We start from the raw sequence: 19,817 nt of genomic DNA, 5'->3' as shown, positions 1-19,817 counted from the left end.
AAATATAAATATAAATAAATAAATAAATAAATAATAATAATTAAACAAAAAACAAAAAAAAAAACAACAACATTTGATAGCAAACTCCTTCTTACGACGAATAAAATAATTTATTAGCGTGATAAGAGACAGTGCACTTTTTTACTGATGCGGGAAACATCTTAAAAAAAAAAAAAAAAAGAAAAGAAAAAAAACGGTCCGTCCTGCCATGCAACGCAATCCCGATCTCCCCTGAAAAAATCAAAACCGACTCCTGTTTTTAGCTCGTTTGATGGGCCTTATTCACGCGGCAGCCATGTTGGATTGAACAATAGATTCCACCACGCGTAGCCTCATATTCAAGCGCTTGAGAATTAATTTATGCTGGGGAAACAAAGGTTTTTATTCTCATAAGAATAAACATGGCCGCCGTGTGATAAAGGTCCATTGTCACTGTTCTTTATTAAATTATAGTAACTAACATTGTTTCTCATTAGCTGATTCATAGAATACTAATAGGTCAACCATATGAATAAAAGCAATGTTGAAATTAGGCTCAAATAATTTATTATTGTATTGTTTTGGTTTTCAAAACCGTTCCTTTTCGTTCCTTTTCCCCTCTATCGCTAATAGACCAGAAAGTAATAGGTCACCGAACGCACACGAATTGATTAAAAACCTTATCTAAAAACGACGGAAGAAGAAAACCGACAAACATTTTAAAAATGTTAGTTCCATGTTACTTGATGGGAAACGTTTCTTGAAGAACTTGAGCAGCCTCTTGAGAATGAAGTTTTCCTATTCCAACGGCGGGTGCTGCGAGGACTTTTCGTCCAACATAGTTAAGCTGTATAAAACAATAAATCGTGTATATTAACAATTTGTATATGTAATAGGACTCCATGCTGTCCAATTAAGAAATAATTGGACGAGGAAAATTCCGAGGACTGACAAAATTGGATGAGGCCGTAGGCCGAGTCCAATTTGGCAGTCAGAGGAATTTTTCGAGTCTAAATATTAAAACTGGAAATGTAATCAGAAAGCTAGCATCTAATATTCAAAACCCCATATCAACAAGACCTGTCCAATTAAGAAAATAATTGGACAGTTACCTATATGGGATTAATGAGAAGCTGTATAATTAAGTATAGGTAATAGGACTGCATGCTGTCCAATTTGAAAATAATTGGATAAAAAAATTCCGACTGAAAAAATTGGAAGAGGCCGACTGGCCGAGTCCAGCTTGGCGGTCAGAGGAATTTTTTGAATTCAATTATTTTCAAATTGGACAGACATGTAGTTCTATTGCAGATTAATTATATCACCGCAAACTATATTAGACTGTTTCCATAAGCCATAGTTTTCCCTCTAAAGAACGCGGATGGAAACAATCCAAATTAATCTTTAATTTGGACAGGAGAGAGAATTTGAAAATAATACAATAGTTGCTTATATACGATTATAGAGTGATGATACAATTAATTAATGTATTAGCTTTTCCGAGGTTAAGAAAACACTGTGTCGAGTTGGCATGTGGTGCAATGTGAGTGTCTTTTAGGTAACACATTCCGCTTATTTCGTCTTCTAAAACAACCCAACTATTCTAATGGCCAACTTTGCTTGTCATGAAGAGGGTGTTTAAGCAGAAATCCGGCATTATCAATACCTGAATTCCAAGTATGTTCTTGAATCTTGGTGCTACGAATGTCCAAGCTCCCATGTTCCTGTGCTCCTCTTGGCTCCAGACAAATTCTTGTGACAGGGAAAGATAAGGGATACTTTAAAATCAGCTAGATTAGTCATACATTCATAGTCTCTTTCATGATTTTGAGAGACGCCAATCATAAAGTTCAAGGTCGAATGTGCTCAATTTTTATTTTAAAAAATCTTTCGAGCGAGGTAGTTCGAAGTGGGAAAACATTTACTCAAAACAATATAAAATGGACCTCGTCGTTTATGAAAATGACTGTAATTAAGAATATATATATATATATATTATATATATACACACTTATTTCAATAAAGTTAGTCACCTGAAAAACTACAAAGCTGAGACCGGCAAGGATTATGGGTAGATACATTTTACATGTTTCAACCGCTTGATAACTGTTGATGGACTTGAGATCTTCTACCAGTTACAAGTTCACCTCCTCTGAGCATCCTCAACTACTGCAGTTTGTGTCGAAACCTTTACTTGTTGAATATGAAATATTTCCCTTGATTTTCAGCGATCACAGCTTTCTAAGTTTTTGTTGACTAACTTTATTTAAATAAGTGTATATATTGATCGGTTCAAAATTAAATCGAACCTTTTGCTGCAGGGTATTTCTTCAGCTCGTCTTTAATGACATCAGCAGGAAATGGAGTAAGTGCCTAAAATGTGTAAGATAAGCGTCATTAAAAGCATTTCGTCCATACAACGGCAAGCTGATAACGAACACCGTGTAAGAATTTTATACATTCAAAATCAGTATTCTTGAAGATTCTTTATGCAAAAAATCTGATATCACGATGTAAATATGCTTATTATTATTAATAAGTGTCAACAATCATTTTCTGATTTAATATACTATGTCTAATTACACCACGATCATTAGAGGGCTGGGGCTTATTTAAGTTTTGGTGAATCCAACTGGGGGCTTGTTAGGGCAGTGGAGGGGGGGGTTATAACACGCAGAGAGCAAAATTGTGTTTGAAGGCATTTATGAAAGGATTCTACCTCGAGTCTAATAATGGCCGTATCTTTCGCCTTCAATTCATCTCGTCTTCTGGCCAACGCATAATAGTGTTTACCAGAACAAAACACTACACGACGAACATCCGTTCCATTTACAGATGGGTCACCCAGGACAGATAGGAAATGAGTTCCAGGTCCCATTTCACTAAGGTTAGACATCGCAGCCTGGTGGTAACAAATGAGCAAAGGGGTTACGAAGAAAACAAATTCTTTATTGAATGTAATGTTAATAGGCATGATGGACGACAGTATTTATCATTTATCAGTACGCACTACTACTGGTTAAAATAAACAGCCTAAGTTTCCAAATCAATATGCTCGTTCTTAAAACAGGAGCCATTAACAGAAAATATATGTCTGGGAATACCTACCGGCATTCTGAGAAGCATTTTAGGAGCGACCACCACAAGGGATTTCCTGAAGTTGCGAAGCATCTAAACAATAGAGCACAATACGTAAATAAAGTAAAGTTACTAGTAATGCGAATGCTATTTCTGGGGTAATTATGGCTACTGATACGGACTACTATTGCTACCACTACTGCTAATGGTCTAAAATGCCTCATAAATGCCTGCTAGTCTATTACTACCACTAAACAACTATACTGCTACTAGAGTGATTTTATTTAACCCGTGAAAAAATTATTATAGTACGCATAATAGTTAGTAGTATACTCTAAACCCATTGTTTTCTTTTGTTTGTTATCGATTAGCACTAACTAAATAGTCATTTTTCTTTCACGGGTTAAATAAAATCGCTCTATTGCTGCTGCTGTTGCTAGACTACTGCTACTGCTGCTGCTACTGCTACTGCTACTGCTGCTGCTACTACTGCTACTGCTACTGCTGCTGCTGCTATTGCTGCTGCTACTATTGCTGCTGCTACTGCTGCTGCTACTACTGCTGCAACTGCTACTGCAGCTGCTGCTGCTGCTGCTGCTGCTGCTACTGCTACTGGTACTGCTGGTACTGGTACTGCTGGTACTGGTACTGCTGGTACTGGTACTGCTGGTACTGGTACTGCTGGTACTGGTACTGCTGGTACTGGTACTGCTGGTACTGGTACTGCTGGTACTGGTACTGCTGGTACTGGTACTGCTGGTACTGGTACTGCTGGTACTGGTACTGCTGGTACTGGTACTGCTGGTACTGGTACTGCTGGTACTGGTACTTGTATTGATACTGGTACTACTGGTACTGGTACTGGTACTGGTACTGGTACTGGTACTGCTGGTACTGCTGGTACTGGTACTGGTGGTACTGGTACTGGTACTGCTAACACCATGCACTATATTTCATATTTCTTTGGCCGTTTATTAAGCCGTTTGGCTGACCCTACTAAAAGTTACAGTTATTGTATTACATTCTATATAAACCTGTTGTCTTAGAAGGTGAAAGTACTGTGCTGGTGTTGTGGGGTTCACAATATGCATATTGACATTATCACCATCCATAGCGTCCTCCTTACTATCAGTCAACTGAAACAAGAAACCAACCACCAATCAAACATAGAATAAAAATATACGTTTGAAGCCGAGACTCGACAGCATCTTGCCACTAAAAGGCTTCCAACCACCCAAAGGAAGGACTAAGAATAGTTACAGACTATAGAGCGTTCGCGCTTACGTAAGAAGGCAGCCATATTGTTGTAACAAACACTAGAAACTTTCTGCACAGTTTTTGCAAAAAATAGAGTTCAATTCCCGGAAGATAGAAAATGTATTGTTTTGGTACACCAACATGGCCGCTGTGACGTCACGTGAAAACGCTCTATATAGAATTAACACTCTGGCAGAACGAAATCTACATCATTATAGACATTTCATTAAGGACGTTCGTGGGCAATTTATGAAGCTATCAATGTTCTGATCTTGGCACACAGTTACTTCATCATGTAAGCCTCCCAAAGCTGAAAAAAATTGGGCCGCCATCTTTAAATTTTGGGCTACAATACGAGCAAAATCGAATTTTTTAAAGAAAGCAAACATTGACACAAAACATTTGCGAACCTGTAAAAATCTTTCGATACGACAAGAAGAGTGTTCTGGACCAGCACCATCATATCCATGAGGTAACAGCATAACCAGTCCACTTTGCATCAGCCATTTAGCTGAAAATTGAAACAGTATAAATAGCACTTTTATAATAATTCAAGCTTAAACTATTTTATCCGCTAAGTTTTGCAACGATGTATGAAATGATAGCTTTCATAGCTTCTACAAGCGTTAGGTTCCCGTGACTAGACGTAGGTTCTCCGAGGATTACAATTTGTGAAGGCTTCCAGGCATCTGAGCATGCTTAGCTTATGGTGGCTCCAAAAAGAGGTCGAAAATAACAGCGTGCAAGTGCCAAAGTGATTGCGCAAGTAATGACGTAATATCGAGGAGCAAACTGATATTCTAATGAGTAATAAGCTAATAGACCAGTTTCGAGTTCCAAATTACCGCTGTGTTCTTTAATTACAGACTCATTTGCTCTGGGTTAGCCTCGTATCAGTGTTTAAATATTTACAAATACCAACGGAAAAGTAAAGAATGCACAACTTCAACAATACAAACATTTTGAAACTCGACGGACCTTGACTGGAACACGTGAATATTCTGCACAAACTCGAGGCTAACCCTGTGCAAATGAGTCTGTAATCAAAAAAACACAGCGGTAATTTGGAATTCGAGGGGGGTCTATTTCAAGAATAAATTTATCTATCAGTAGTTTCTATTAAGGTTCTGAAAACTCACTTTCCCCAGACGAGATAAAAGTGTCAATTATTATTTGAGCACCGTTAAAGAAATCTCCAAACTGAGCTTCCCAAATTATAAGATGGTTTGGGTTTTGGATGCTCATTCCATACTCGAACCCCAAAACGGCTTCTTCTGATAAATGACTATTGCAAACCTGGAGATAGATAACAATGTAAGGCAATTATTTGTATTGAAAATGCGACATGGTGCCGGAGAAGAGCTTTATGACCAAAAAAAGTTATATCAGTGTCTTCAGAGTCGTAGCAAGGCTTCCAAATTAGACAAATGGCGGGCGGGCAGGGGTAGGGTGGGGAGACATTTTCCCCATAAACCCATTAGGAAATAGTGTCCAACAATTTTGAAAACAATTTTAGAATAAGCAGGAACAGAAGTTTTGGAGCTTAAAAATGCCAAATGTTCCCTTGCTAACTAAGAAATAACGGCTAAAAAGCCGAAAAATGTGTATACTTGTAACCACAACATCCACTAACAAACCTCTAAGAATCCAGTTTGGTTTTCTTTGATGTTATTGATAGGAATGTATATCTCGTCTGTTTTCTGATCTACAAACATAGCATGTCTGTGACTAAATGTGCCTCGCCCAACGTCTTGCCCACTCAGACGAACATTAAAGCCTGAAACGCAAATACAGAATATTACACGGTGTCACAAAGATATGAAGTTTATTTCCGAGTGGTGAAAATATTTCACGAAGGGAACGTGTAGTCCTTTTTATTACATAGACAAATCCACACAAAAAAAGAAAACTTCATGCAACGCGCGTTAAATTCAAAGTGAGCGGGAAAACATAGGAAGTGACGTCATAGACATCTTCACGCGCGAGGATATGGAAAGTATGTCACTAAGGTCCCGGATGAAGTGTGTAGGAAAAATACGAGTGGCGTATTTTTCAGTAAGACACTAGTATCTATGTAATAAATAACAAATCTAGAGATGAGTGCCGCTTTTCTGGAAATCGAGAGTATCTTATAAGGGAAAAAGTATTTTTGAAAAGGTTCGGATACGACATTAGTAATCCAGCAAAAATCTTTAAATAAAGGAAGTCCAAATTTTTTTTGCCATCCAGTAACAATCACGTGTCAATCTATTGCAAAAGGCTGTATAATTTCTCTTCGTAGTTTTCTATTCTTACAGCGAGGTCACTGGAACAGTGAAAAACTTGTAGTTTTTAGTCACTTTTTAAATATACATACTTTAAATTATTCTTTGAACCACGGATGGGAAATAAGATAATCCCATTTGGACTTAATTTTTTCAGAGTCTTTTCTCTGTCACTTCTCGTTATCATTTATATTTATTCATTAATTGGATTCTATAAACTTAATCGAGAAAGTGAAAAACCATGCATCATTTACATAATTTTATTTATCAAAACCAAACATAATTACCTTGAAATATTAAACTTCCTATTGCCATTGCTTCAGCAGTTGCCCAATCAATAGCAGTTCCATCTTTCAGCTTATTTAGTCGAGCATCGATCTGAGTCTTCTTAAGGTGCGGATGAACGTTAAAATCTCCCGGTAATTCAACAGACTTTGAACCAATGTACATGAGAGTCTCCAACATCAAACCTTGAGAAAACAAGGTGGTTTAATCAGTAGGTCACGATACTGCCAAATCAATCGCATTCTGTGAGAGAAAGACCAAGCTCACGGTTTAGCAGTCATACGTAAACTGCTCTAAATAACAATGAAACCGTTCTCTTGTTCAAAAGTGTGGTGTAGGGATATTTTTACCGCTATAGAAACCAAAAAAGGTAGTTGTTGAAAATAGTATTTTTTTGAAGTATTTCAAAGTCAGAACAATATACCCTTACGAATGCATTGCGATGACATATACTGTATCTTATTTCGTTGTTCTACCTGTATCCCAAGATGTAACTTTATTATCATTGGCTTCAACCATCCCAGACCATAGTTTCTGTAGATGAAAAGGTTCCGGCTCAACAGCATCAATATGTTTATATTCGTCGTTGAGTATCGTGTTATAACCTGCCACATCCTCCTTGAGAACATCATGTGTTACAACACCTAGTTCCTCTAGATACTCAGCATAAGAGTCAGGAACACTCTTACGTCCACTAATGACGGAATACATGGATGGCTGAGTAAAGGAAGGGTCATCTAGCTCATTGTGTCCCCTGAAAGAATCAACATCATCATTATCATCGTGTTTGTGGTCATCGTCACTTCATATCATCTTATTTCTATCTAATAAGCACCATGATTTTATCTTTAATCGTTCTTGTTTTGGGTAGAACTTTATGACCAGTGGCTGATAAACTTGTGGACCTCAGTTGTTCCATGATCGGGGTGAAATTCAAAAAAGTTGGTTTTCGCAGAAGGAGGAAAACCGGAGAGCCCAGATAAAAACCCTCGAACCACAGGAGAGGACCAAAAGACAACTCTACTCACATACGACACCGAGTCTGGGAATCGAAACCGGTTCGCATTTGTTAGAGGCGAGCTAGCGCTCTTACCGCTACGCCAGCCGTGCTTCCCTTGAATGCCGTATCTTCACCAAACTGAAATTTAACTACTTTTCGTGATTCAATTTGCGTTTTGGAGACAATAGCATAAATTAACAACTAATTAGTTTAAAAAGTGAAACGGGGAGGAGGGAGGGAGGAATCGGTCACTTCATGACTTAATGTACCAGCTGAGCGATGAATGCTACGACAAATAATCCAACAATAAAGTTATTTACAAACCATCGTCTGTAGCAGTTTAGGTCTATCAGAACATCTTTTTTAAATTCCAACTTATATTCCAAAGCGAGTTTACAAGCTCTTGCAACTTCCTGTACACAAATAAAAAAAATGTAATTAATCTTGCATCTGAATCAAATAACCAAGAGGATTAATAGTAATAATAAAGTGTGAGGGCCTTCGGAAGCTGCTCGTTTGACTCTTTCTGTATTTAATTAACCTACTAAGCGCCTTGAGCATGGGACAAGTGCGCTATAGAAATAAAGTCTATTATTTATTTATTATTTAAAGGCGTATAGCTATTTAGAAATATATTGAGTACTTCACACTGAATACAGATAACTTTTCGTACGGTCAGCCGAAGGCAGCATTTTTTGCACATGACCAGATTAAAAACATAAGCAAATACAGCTTTTTCACACACGTGATAATGCAGCCATTTTCCATATTGGTGTACCAAACAACATAAACTTGCTGCACAATTTTTTGTATAAAAATATAGAGTTCAATTCCCGGAGACTAGACAATGTATTGTTTTGGTACACCAACATGGCCGATGTGACGTCACGTGAAAACGCTCTATAGCGACGGTTCCGTGTAAATAGTATGTACTGGGCAGGTGAAGATTTTGAATTTTTGAATTTTTTTCGATACCTTGCAAACGCAGCCTTAGATCTCTTTTTATTTTATAATAGAATTTTTTATAAAATACTTCATCTTATCTTCAGCGAAAAAAAAATTTGAAGCAAAATATCAAACCTCTGGGTAATCACCATTGACATGTAACACAGGACAATCAATCATCTTTGCAATGTCACTAGCATACAACGAGGACCTGAATAAAAATAACTAGGGATTAGCAAATGAAATGGCTTTTACCGTGCTCCGTTCAGTAATAAAGCACGCAGGAAGTGACGTAAGCAAAAAAAAAAAAAAAAAAGTGTGAGAAGAAACATGAGCCACAGGCGAGTGCTTCTTACTCTTATTGAGTGCTCACGGTGCTTCCTAAGTGCTTTATTACTAAATGGAGCACGGAAAAAGCTGTTTTATTCGTTTGATCATATAGCTACTAATTTTATTTTGGTATTAAATTTATTTACGCAGAAGGAAAGACGGTCGCAGGATCTAGCAGCATTTTGAGGGCGCGGATGGCGTCAGCACTGTCATCCTTTCACTAATAAAGCACAGTTTTTAACCAATCGGCGCGCGCGTACTAACCTAACTATATAATAAATCTAATTAGAGTGCATACAATATATGCGTAAAAAAGTACTAGCCTAACAAAATTGTACAAATTAGCAATGAGTTTTGTCGGTTTACGATCTATACTGAGCTCACTCATTTGGCCAAATCTGTGCAATTTCTTTCGTAGCACTCTGATTTAATGATTTATCAAGTTATGTGTTATCATGACTAAATAGAATATGATACTTATGTACAACGATTGTCATGAAACCCCACAAAAAATTTAAACACGAAAGTGATACATTGTTAGCGAAGAAGACATAATATATAATAAATGTTTGAGCTCCGATTGAGGACCTAAGGGAAAACCAAAGTGCAAGGATTAAAATGAAATGAAATCTCCTGGGGCTTAACAGTCACTGGAAAGCTAAAAATGAAAAATGGTATTTTGTATTGCATTACTGACCTTCCTCGGTGCGAGGGTGTTGTGAATCCTAATTGGTTGTTAACAATGAAATGAATAGTGCCACCAATATCATAATGAGGTAAACTTGACATTCCAAGAGTTTCTGATATAATACCCTATCGCGGGGGAAAAATATTGATGGTTTTTAACCATTCCCAAGAGAATTAAATAACAAAAGACACGGCGGCCATGTTGGATGATATAACAAAAGAGACTAATGACGAATCTTTCGTTAAATTCCTCCAAAATGGCGGCGGTGAAAACTATCAATTGTGTGCATGTGGCTACATATCAACTAATTTCATTACAATATCAAATTTGAATGGTTGAGGTTAAGTTTATGGACAACTGGATTGGGTAGTTTTATGTACAAAGTACACACACGGTACACTGTACTTATGATTCGAGAGCCTGGATGTTTCAGCTTTCAGGCGTGGCTTAAGGAGCTACCACCAAAAGGCTCTGCAAGTACTTACAAGAATGAAGGCTGCAGAACATTAAAGACAGTCTGCGTCAAATATAGCAAGGAATGATCAGTAGAAAAGCCCCTTCTGTTGTAATTAGTTTATCTTTCATCTCCTCGTAAGTTGTTTATTTTATTTAGTCTTTGATTTGACTCGAGATAAAAGAAGGCTAAATGAAAGATGAATGCCTATAGATTATCAAAATAGTTATAGAAATTGTCTTTAAATACATTGAATTTTTATTTATTTATTTTATTTTTTGAGATGTGGCTGGTTGCAATCGCTGAGGCAAAATAATAATCATGTATAACTGTAACACGGGATTAATGATAACCTACCTGCCCAATAAATGATGCGTCTCCATGGGCTAGTACACAAAGAACCTTCAAAAGAAGAATTTCCACTCGAATATTAGTACTACAGCAGATGTGCGCTTCATACACTGCCTATTACCCGTTCCGGAGCTGGAAAACGCCTTGCGACATTTTTAAGGGGACGTTTTATTACTCATACGAAATCTTTTTTGCTTGCTGATAGTGATAAGTGACAGGAAAGTGATTAGGAAACTTTAATTGTCGTGTTCATTTTCAAATTTATTTCGTTTTTTGATGCATAAAATATCAACTGAGTGACAAAGAGTAACTCAAACAGCCCCACAATGCAACGCATTTCCACAACTCTAGAATGGCTAATAAAGTAACCGGCATCTTAAAAAAGAGTGATTTATATTTGATTTCTTTGGCAGACAGAAGAAGCAAAAACTCACCATTTTCCATACATCGGTTCACTCTTCAAACACAAAGCATTCAGTCGAGGTTGCAAGGTTCAAATTTGAATAATCCTTTGAAAATACCCTGGCACGTCGCTTGAGCGCTTTGTGAACCAGTGAACCAATGTATGGAAAATGGTGAATACTATTGATTTTTTTGTGTGTTGCTTTGCCTCATAAAAAAAATTGTACCAATAAGAACTATGTACCTTGGGGTTAGTGTCATCCTCACTATAGTCGTTCCATTTGTATGTCATTTGTTTACCCCTGGCTTTACCTATAGCAACTGGGCTATTAGCTTCTAAATGAGAGGGATTAGGTATCATCGTCACGTGCAAGGGAGATTCTTCACCAAGTTCAATATCAACAGAATTTGCTGCAAGATTCAATTTAAAAAATACGTAAGCATATTGAACGAACGAACGAAGGGAACGGACGGACGGACGAACGAATATCAATTTCAGTCGAAGAAGATTGTCGGTTCCAAAACATGCATTACATTGAAGCTGAGATTGGAAGGTATTCTGGGAAATGACATGATTATCCTCTGATGTATTCATTTGAGAAACACAGTCGATATGAAACGTGATAAAAGCTGCTTTCTGCTTTCATTTTGGCCATAAGTTGAATCACTTGATACATCTAATTAACATAACTTCCCATGTACCATAGCGGTCCCAGCTTTTATGTTCTATGTTTTTGACCCTGACTTAGTATGACTTTGCAATTAATTATTGATGGGTTGCAAGTATCCCAAGAGAGTCAAAGGACAAAAACATGGCTAACATTTTTGCCATTAACAATAGATGCAAATGGGAAATCGCAACGTGCAATCGAAGAATTACTGATTATATATGTAAGAGGTCTTACACAAATGAGAAAGGACATCCCCAGAGGCTTTACTGCTAGAAGGGAGCTCTGAATTTCCCATCATCTGAAACAAATATTTACAAATAACTATTAATAAATAAAATATATTAAAAATATGTGCCCTGTCAACATTCTACTCAAAAGTCAGGATGTTGTTTGCAATACTTGTTGTGCAGTTTACTCTAGCGTTAGTTTAGAATTCATTCGTTAAATATTATTTTTCTAAGTACCTTTGAGAACATCATACGAATTGGATATTTCATTAAACCAGTTAATAAATTTAATCTTCCTCTGTGCGGCATTCCTATAACAACTTGTTCAAGACCACCTGAATGTAAATATATTGATAACTGTTATTAATAAATAATAGCCTAAACGTAATCTCAAAACAGAAAAAGACCCCGTAATATCATTTACTAGGTTGCCTTTGGTTGTTGGCCATGCACCTAGTGCATATTAGTAAAGGTCAGAATATCATTTTTTGTTAGTTAAGACCTTAATATTTACTATTTAGCTTATTTGGGGAAATCTTTCTGCTATCTGATCCTCATTGTTTAATTGGTTACCATGTAAATGTAATTTCACATGTGGTTCAAAATATGTTAAAATACACTTCAGCCAGTCAGATTGCAGAAATCAGCAGTCAAATTGCAGAAATTTCTTAGGACATATCATATTATTGAGTGAAAATATTCAACCATTAACATCCCTCACTTTTTGATAGCTTTATTAGCAATACCTAATAAAAAAATTTAAAAATGGAGCAAAATACCCTTCAAATTTATTACTAAATATTTTATGCCTGAATTTATTTAATGTAAATCAAACTTACCCTTTGAAGCTTGTAGAAAGAGCTCATCAAAAAATACCATCATGCTTTCCGCTCCCTCACCACCATATCTTTTAACCGTTGGAAACTTCTTAGCGAGAAAATTATCAAATACCTGTTGATCAAAAAGATGAAAATGCTTTTAAAGGCTGTAGCATTTTCGCTCATGCAAGTCAATATCTAGGTTACCTCAGGAATGTCTATATGTCTGTATTGTTACCTTGTACATACCTGGGATCTTAATAAAAGTTTTGCTAAATGTTTTTGTCTCACACTGTCTAGACCCCAGTGTATGCTCTGTTCAACGAGGTCTGCAAACCATAGCTTCTCTTTTTCATTCTGAAAACAAATGAGTCAATAAAATGTAAATCAATTTTAGCATAAAATTTCCCAAACAGATATCTAGGAAGGCAGGCTGGCAGGCAGGGCAGGCAGGGCAGGCAGGGCAGGCAGATACAGTACAATCAAATACAGACAACAGGAAATATGTAGATATAAGCCCACAAAATGAGGGGATTTGAATAAACAAACAAGCAATATTTTTTGAGAATAAAATGTTGAAGGAGGATGCAAATGTATACAGGGAGCTAAAGAAAATAAGCAAATTGAGGAATTCTGTAAGCCAGAGGAAGTGAAGGAATTTTGAACAGGTGCTTTTGGGAAAAAGGAAAAAGTTACGACAAACAAGCAGATTGTAATAATGATGACGATCAACACATCTATCATTATTTCACCACAGTTCTACCCATTCAATATTCACACTTATTACATATAGTACAGTGGCTTGATGAACCCAACAAAAATGACCGCTCGCCAACAGGATTGGCTTCATAGCTCAGTTGGTAGAGCATCGCACCGGTATCACGAAGGTCATGGGTTCGATTCCAGTTGAAGCTTGAAATCATTTTTTCAAGTCTTTCTTTACAGCGTTCGCTTAGATCGCTCATTCACTGTGATGATCAACAAATCTATCAGATTGTGAAAAAAGGACAAAAAAGCAAAATTGCAATTCACAGAGCAAGCATGGGGTGACACCCCACAGACATACTGTATATAGTTTCTGCATGATCAGTAAAGACATGTACAAAATTAATATTCATTACATAATATTATAAACTTTTGGCCTTAGGCAAGGATAACTACATTCATACCTGTAAATGACTTAATTCCACTGATAATGCACCACAATAGGCTTTTTCCAAGTGCTTTAATATATCTCCATAAGTTGCCTCCTCTAGCTTATCAACATGCATAAGACCTGAGATCAAACAAACATATTCTTGATACCCACTTTGATTATGAGGTAGAGCTCCTTCCACATACATGCACTCAGGGAAAGACAAGAGTATGTGAAGTGGAAATTAAAGGAGGAAATGGGATAGTGGAGATCTACATTATGCCAGACATCGCAACAGAGAAATCAATCAATAGATTTATATCAGTAAAATAAATTATATTACATGCTCCCGGGGGGGGGCCTCCGGGAAAAAAGTATCGGGGATGCTCGTCGGAAATTTTCAAAAAGAACGGAAGTTCTAAAAGATACCGGAAGTGTTTAAAAATGGGCGTGGCTGAATGATTTTTAACCCCTAAGAGATACCACAACAAATAATATTAAATCAATATAAAAAGCGCCTAGGATAAGCCATAACAGTGTGCGCTTCCCTCCTTTTCGGACACCCTAAGAGATACCGGAAAATGCTTACTTTCAAAAATTCGCATTTAACACCCTAAAAGATACTAAATCGCGAATTTTTACCCCTAAAAGATACGACGAGCATTCCCAATACTTTTTTCCCGGAGTCCCCCCCCAGGAGTATGTTTACATACTTTGATTGATAGTATTGCCTGATTTAATGTGACTGTTGTCATGATCATTGAGTAACAATTATGAAAACAGTGGTAATTTATAACTAGACATTTTCCAAATAATTATAAAATAAACACAATCATGAAATTGTCCATAAAACAATATATTGAAACTCATAATCAACAATTAGACCTGCAGCCCAAATGGCCTATGCATGAGTGAATATAGCCCATGAGGGTTATGTTATAATTTATATATGTTGTAGTAGTCATAGTAATACACCTACTGTACTATACCACTGCTACTAATGGCTACTATGACTACTACAACTACTTTGACTACTATTGTTATGGCTACTATGGTTACAATGGCTACTCAATTACTACGAGTCCAATTTGGCAGTCAGAGGAATTTTTTGAGTCTAATTATTTCTTGATTGGAAAGCATGAAATCCCATTACCTATTAATTATATAGCTGCCTGATTAATTCCATGTCAACAAGACCTGTCCAATTAAGAAAATAATTGGACAGTTACCTATATGGGATGAATGAGAAGCTGTATAATTAGCAGGTTAATTAATACTACTGCAATAATACTATCCACACATGCTTAGTACAGTTGAATCTTACCAGTTAACTTCACTTTTGAGTTGAGGTTAACATTGTGAAGTCCATAATGATCTAGGTTAAGCTCTGTCAGTTCACTCCTTTAATAAAATAAATATGAAAATAAAAAAGACTGAATTATGATAACAGGTCTGTAGATCAAATAGTTCCTTGTTGGTTGTTGTTAAATTCATAATAGTTTGTTTTATCAACCATAAATTTTAATAACTATAATCCGAGCTTTCGGCTTACTTGGCCATCCTCAGGGAAATGAAAAACGTTACAATTGACAAAGAAAATGCAATCAAACCATGGCATATGTGCGCACGCATAAATCAAACAAAATTGTGTGAGCTTAGAAAAAACAAAATAAATAAATAAATAAATATAAATAAATAAATGATTATGATTTTGATTATGTAGATTATTAGTAATGTAAAAAAAAAAAAAAAAAAATCTGCCGTTGATACAATAATGTATGTACAGTGCATTTGTATGTTGCCACATAATTATTTCAAGATTGAAACCTACTTTTGAAAAGGTTTGTAAAGGTTATTACAGTACATTGAAAAAAAACATGAATTAATTTACCCGACTGGAGCGACCATACACATCACATGTGACCTTTATACGCAATACAATTCTCTAAATAGTGTTCATACAATGGAACATTTCTTCAAATGAAAATCACTGCAATCCACTAAAATGAATATCATTCCTCATTTGCATGAAACACACTGACAGTCTGACTCTAAATGGTTTTGCTACAATACTGACTTAAAGAATTTCTAGATCCAGATTAAAACCATTAAAAAAAACCTCAAAAATGCCCAGGGGTTAATATTGTGCCCAAATGCTTGTAGAACATTATGTCAAGTAACCAACTTATTTACTATCATTGAATTTAAAATTACCTTTCATTATTTCTTCTCGCTACTGTATCAAGAGGATTAATGTTGGCCTTTTGGTGACCATGTTTTCTGTATGCTGTGATTAGCCTGAAGAGATTGGAATACTTGATTCTGTTGTGTATTATATCTACATCATCTGTTACAAATAATTATACAATATGTAATTAATATTTTATCACTGAAGACTAAGTGGATATCAGTGAATATTACTATAATTTTAGAATTAAACATAATAGAAAAAGTCAGGAAATTCAGGAAAATATATCATTGCTTCCCATTTAGTTATAATATGTTGCCCACTTTAACCAGTGAATATCATCTTATGATCACCCATAATTAATCAGTCATGCTCAACCAACCACAATCTAAAATTATACTAAGATATGTTGTATTATAAGTTTGATTGGGAGAGAGCCACCAAAATAATGAATATAAACCTTTATCATTTAATTCTGCAAAGAACGTGCATGATACGGGAAAAGATCATACATGAGATATGAGACTGTATCAGCACTGATCATCTGCTACTGATAAGGTACAATAGAGTTTAGAGAGAGATGGAGCGTTTCTTCACAGAATTCAATGATAAACAACTTATCAATATTGGCTCAGCATCTATGATACGGTTGTGCATTTTTACTTGTTACTTGTATTTTAAAATACAAAATACTCTGTAACTTGTAAAAATACATTTACACACAGCCGTATCACTGATGTTTAGCCGACTGATAACCTCTATGTATTGTGGGCTCACAATACCCCCTGTGATAGAAGATGTAAATATTTTTAAAATAAAATGATACATGTCAAAATAAACTTTGTTCAGAAACTTCATGAAATACAGTATGAGTGTTATTTCATTAAATGTCTGATGCGTTTTATGATAATTTTCTGACGTTTCCCATAATTTATGTTTGCCAATAATTCAAAATTGTAAAAAATATATACTGTACAGGAAACCCAACCATGTCAATTAATGCTGCTGAAATCTGATTTCAGATGTAATTAGATAATTGAAAGAAAAAATGGTTTTGAGGCTGAAAGCATTGCCTAGAGTTCAAGGGAGCTGGATTGTGTGGTTATGCTAAGAGGCGTATTGAAGTCCAGTGAAGGAATTTTTTAGTGATGAGTATTAATTTGACTGAACTAGATCAAGCAAAGCATTGACTGAGGGTTCTTCAGGGATGTGTGCTACATTTTTTTAGTAGGTGGGATACACTCAATTGAAGAATTGTTGTCAGGTTCAGAAACATAGAACATGAAAGCTGAGACAAATGGCACATGGGAAATGACATAATTATATTATAATTTATTCATTTGCACTGTCCATGCAGTCAGTTTAGAATGCCAAACGCGTTACTATTAAAAACAGTGGATGATGCCACGGGTTGCTGGTCACACATGCATCTAATTAACGTACTTCCCATGTGCCATTTCGGTCTCATACTGAAAGTTCTATGTTTCTGAACCCGACAACGATTCTTCAATTTTGAGTGTACTTCCCTACAATACTCACTCAATGTTGATGTAAATGAACTGAAACTTTACAGCTGATCCAAAGAGATGGATCCAAAGAAAAACGTAAGATACAAGTAGGAACATTTATTTTTACGATTTTTGAGTTATATTTTTAAGTAAATGTGCATATTTATAATGTTAGTCAAATACATGTACTGTACATTCTTAGTAAATCAAAACTAAAAGTGTGCCAATGGGCTACCCGTGAATCCGACAAGAGAGAAATGTTCTGATATCCTCAACCAACATGACAGTTATAACGCATAACATGCACAAGAATTTGATCTGAGCTTTGCACATTGAGGTTCATTCTACTCTGCCAATTTTTAAAATTTAATTGAATCAGTATTGAAGGTTAACTATTACTCAATAGTTGGCGAAAAAAGCAAAATCTTAAGCGGCCACCCTCCATTGATTATGAGTGGATCGAAGCCAGACAAGGTCAAGGTGTCCGCTCTCTTAAAAAAGACACATGTACCACTGTACTAGACCTAGTATCACCAACATATTTGACCAACATTGTCAAAAAAAACCCTCTAATTAATCGAGGATTGAATATGAAATTCAAATTAATCTATCTCGATAAAAAGGTCGTTCAAATAAATGAGAAAAGTGGAACACAAAAACGTGTTATTTCATTTCTAGCACACTTCGTTTTATAATTTTAAGCTAGGGGAATATAATAAAGCTTAATCATCTTCGATCTTACCTCCAAACACAATTTTCTTTTTCGGACGATATCCATAACAACCACCACCAGCATGGTACGTGCATTTTGCCGTCCGAAATATCCTATGAAAGTTATTAGAACACTTCAGACTACCCACTCTTAACATCTTCCAATGCACATGTATTAATTTAGTCTGCGCTTGTCTGCGTTCAAATAAAAGTAATCTCGTACCCAGATCCTGCGTTTCTTCTGACCTGCGGCGAAGAACGAGGCCTCTGGGCACGAGATTAATTGGCCTCTGGCATATTCCATTTTTTGAGTCCAGGATTTCTAATAATAAAGAAAAGGTTCCCGATTTATAGTTTTTATTTTGATCGGAAGTAAACACAGAACTCTGTTTGAAAGCATGATTTTCATTGATTATATTTTGAAATATAATAAAACTTCATGCCGGAAAATTGCGCATGCGCCAAAAATGGATTTTTTTTCACTGCAGGCCAGAAGAAACGCAGGATCTGGGTACGAGATTGAAATAAAAGATGCATGAGTGATTGGAATAGTAGCATTCTCGCTAGCGTTCCTCTCTTGTCCACCCATAAGATGCGGATACAATAACACAGGGAGCCCATTCCGAGGTTGAGGGTGAAAATGGTTAAGTAGGTGTTGCAGTAGTGTCAATTGTTGGGCTGTCTTATAGGGGACGAAATACTGCAATGACAGCTTGAAACATTTTTCCCTTCACCTCGGAATGGCGAGAGCCACACAATATATGTTTTAAAGGTAGCTAAAAAAATAGCTATTTACTGAAAATGTCATTGATTCACATTTAGTGATATTCATTTTCATTAACCACTTATCACACGTACCATTTACCATAGTTAATATTAACCATGCATTTACTAATGACATTATATTCACAGGGCTGTCAACCCCCGAGATATTCAAATCTGGAGAATTGATAGGGAAGGGACACACGTCACATCGCGTCAAAAAGCGCGCGAAAAGACATCTTTCGCTTTGTAACATTTGATGTGATTGGTTTATTTCTGACTAATCAGATTATCGCTTATATTACAATGGCCTGCTTGCAAAAAAAGTTTATGAGGAACGTTTTGATTTTGTAAGCGATTTAAAATAACACAAACAACACAAAATAATCGGAATTTTATGGTTGTGAAAGTCTAGTCTCACAAGAAATGGTCAGCTTCGGGGATTATCCGGGAGATTTGAGACTCTAATCTGGAGACCGGGAGATACGGTCCAAAATCTGGAGACTCCCGGTTTATCCGGGAGAGTTGACAGCCCTGTATTCAGATCATTATTTAACTTACAGGACGATCATGATGGATTCAAAGCAATATCAAACAATGAGGACTTCATCAGCAAAGAGAAAACAGGTTTTTTTTTTTTTTTTTGACAAACTGATGCAAATTAGAATATTTTTTTTGTTGTTATGGATAGTTTAATAAGTGAGCAGGAAGTTTTATCAGGTTTTAGACCCGATAAAACACAATCCGTTAGTTTATTGAACGGC

At 36.1% G+C, this 19,817-nt stretch overlaps 1 protein-coding gene across 1 annotated transcript; it reads right to left on the bottom strand.

Annotated features, from left to right (window-relative positions):
* Nucleotides 1-256: 256 nt before the first annotated feature.
* Nucleotides 257-18,483, bottom strand: LOC116286237 (2-oxoadipate dehydrogenase complex component E1). Its single transcript, XM_031692702.2, has 24 exons — nt 18,323-18,483; nt 16,099-16,231; nt 15,209-15,285; nt 13,919-14,025; nt 12,999-13,106; nt 12,771-12,882; nt 12,169-12,266; nt 11,939-12,002; nt 11,278-11,444; nt 10,638-10,682; nt 9,836-9,951; nt 8,944-9,019; nt 8,188-8,276; nt 7,340-7,617; nt 6,866-7,048; nt 5,952-6,091; nt 5,454-5,610; nt 4,725-4,825; nt 4,092-4,193; nt 3,088-3,150; nt 2,699-2,881; nt 2,289-2,352; nt 1,646-1,731; nt 257-826 (listed from the first exon to the last, which is right to left on the bottom strand). Exons 1-24 carry the CDS (start codon nt 18,447-18,449, stop codon nt 719-721), a joined length of 2,784 nt encoding a protein of 927 aa, XP_031548562.1. The 5' UTR covers nt 18,450-18,483; the 3' UTR covers nt 257-718.
* Nucleotides 18,484-19,817: the final 1,334 nt, after the last annotated feature.

This window comes from Actinia tenebrosa, unplaced genomic scaffold (genome assembly GCF_029948245.1).
Source record: "Actinia tenebrosa isolate PJP-AT-01 unplaced genomic scaffold, QUT_ActTen_1.0 PGA_scaffold9__36_contigs__length_13948895, whole genome shotgun sequence".
NCBI lineage: Eukaryota > Metazoa > Cnidaria > Anthozoa > Actiniaria > Actiniidae > Actinia > Actinia tenebrosa.
This window is presented reverse-complemented; position numbering and strand designations above follow the sequence as displayed.

Coding starts and splice junctions, on each gene's coding strand:
- LOC116286237 (XM_031692702.2), bottom strand. CDS start 18,449: ATGTTAAGAGTGGGTAGTCTGAAGTGTTCTAATAACTTTCATAGGATA. Junction 8,277..8,943: donor TCAATGGTGATTACCCAGAG/GTTTGATATTTT, acceptor ATTTGTGTACAG/GAAGTTGCAAGAGCTTGTAA. Junction 1,732..2,288: donor GAAATACCCTGCAGCAAAAG/GTTCGATTTAAT, acceptor CCCTGTCACAAG/AATTTGTCTGGAGCCAAGAG.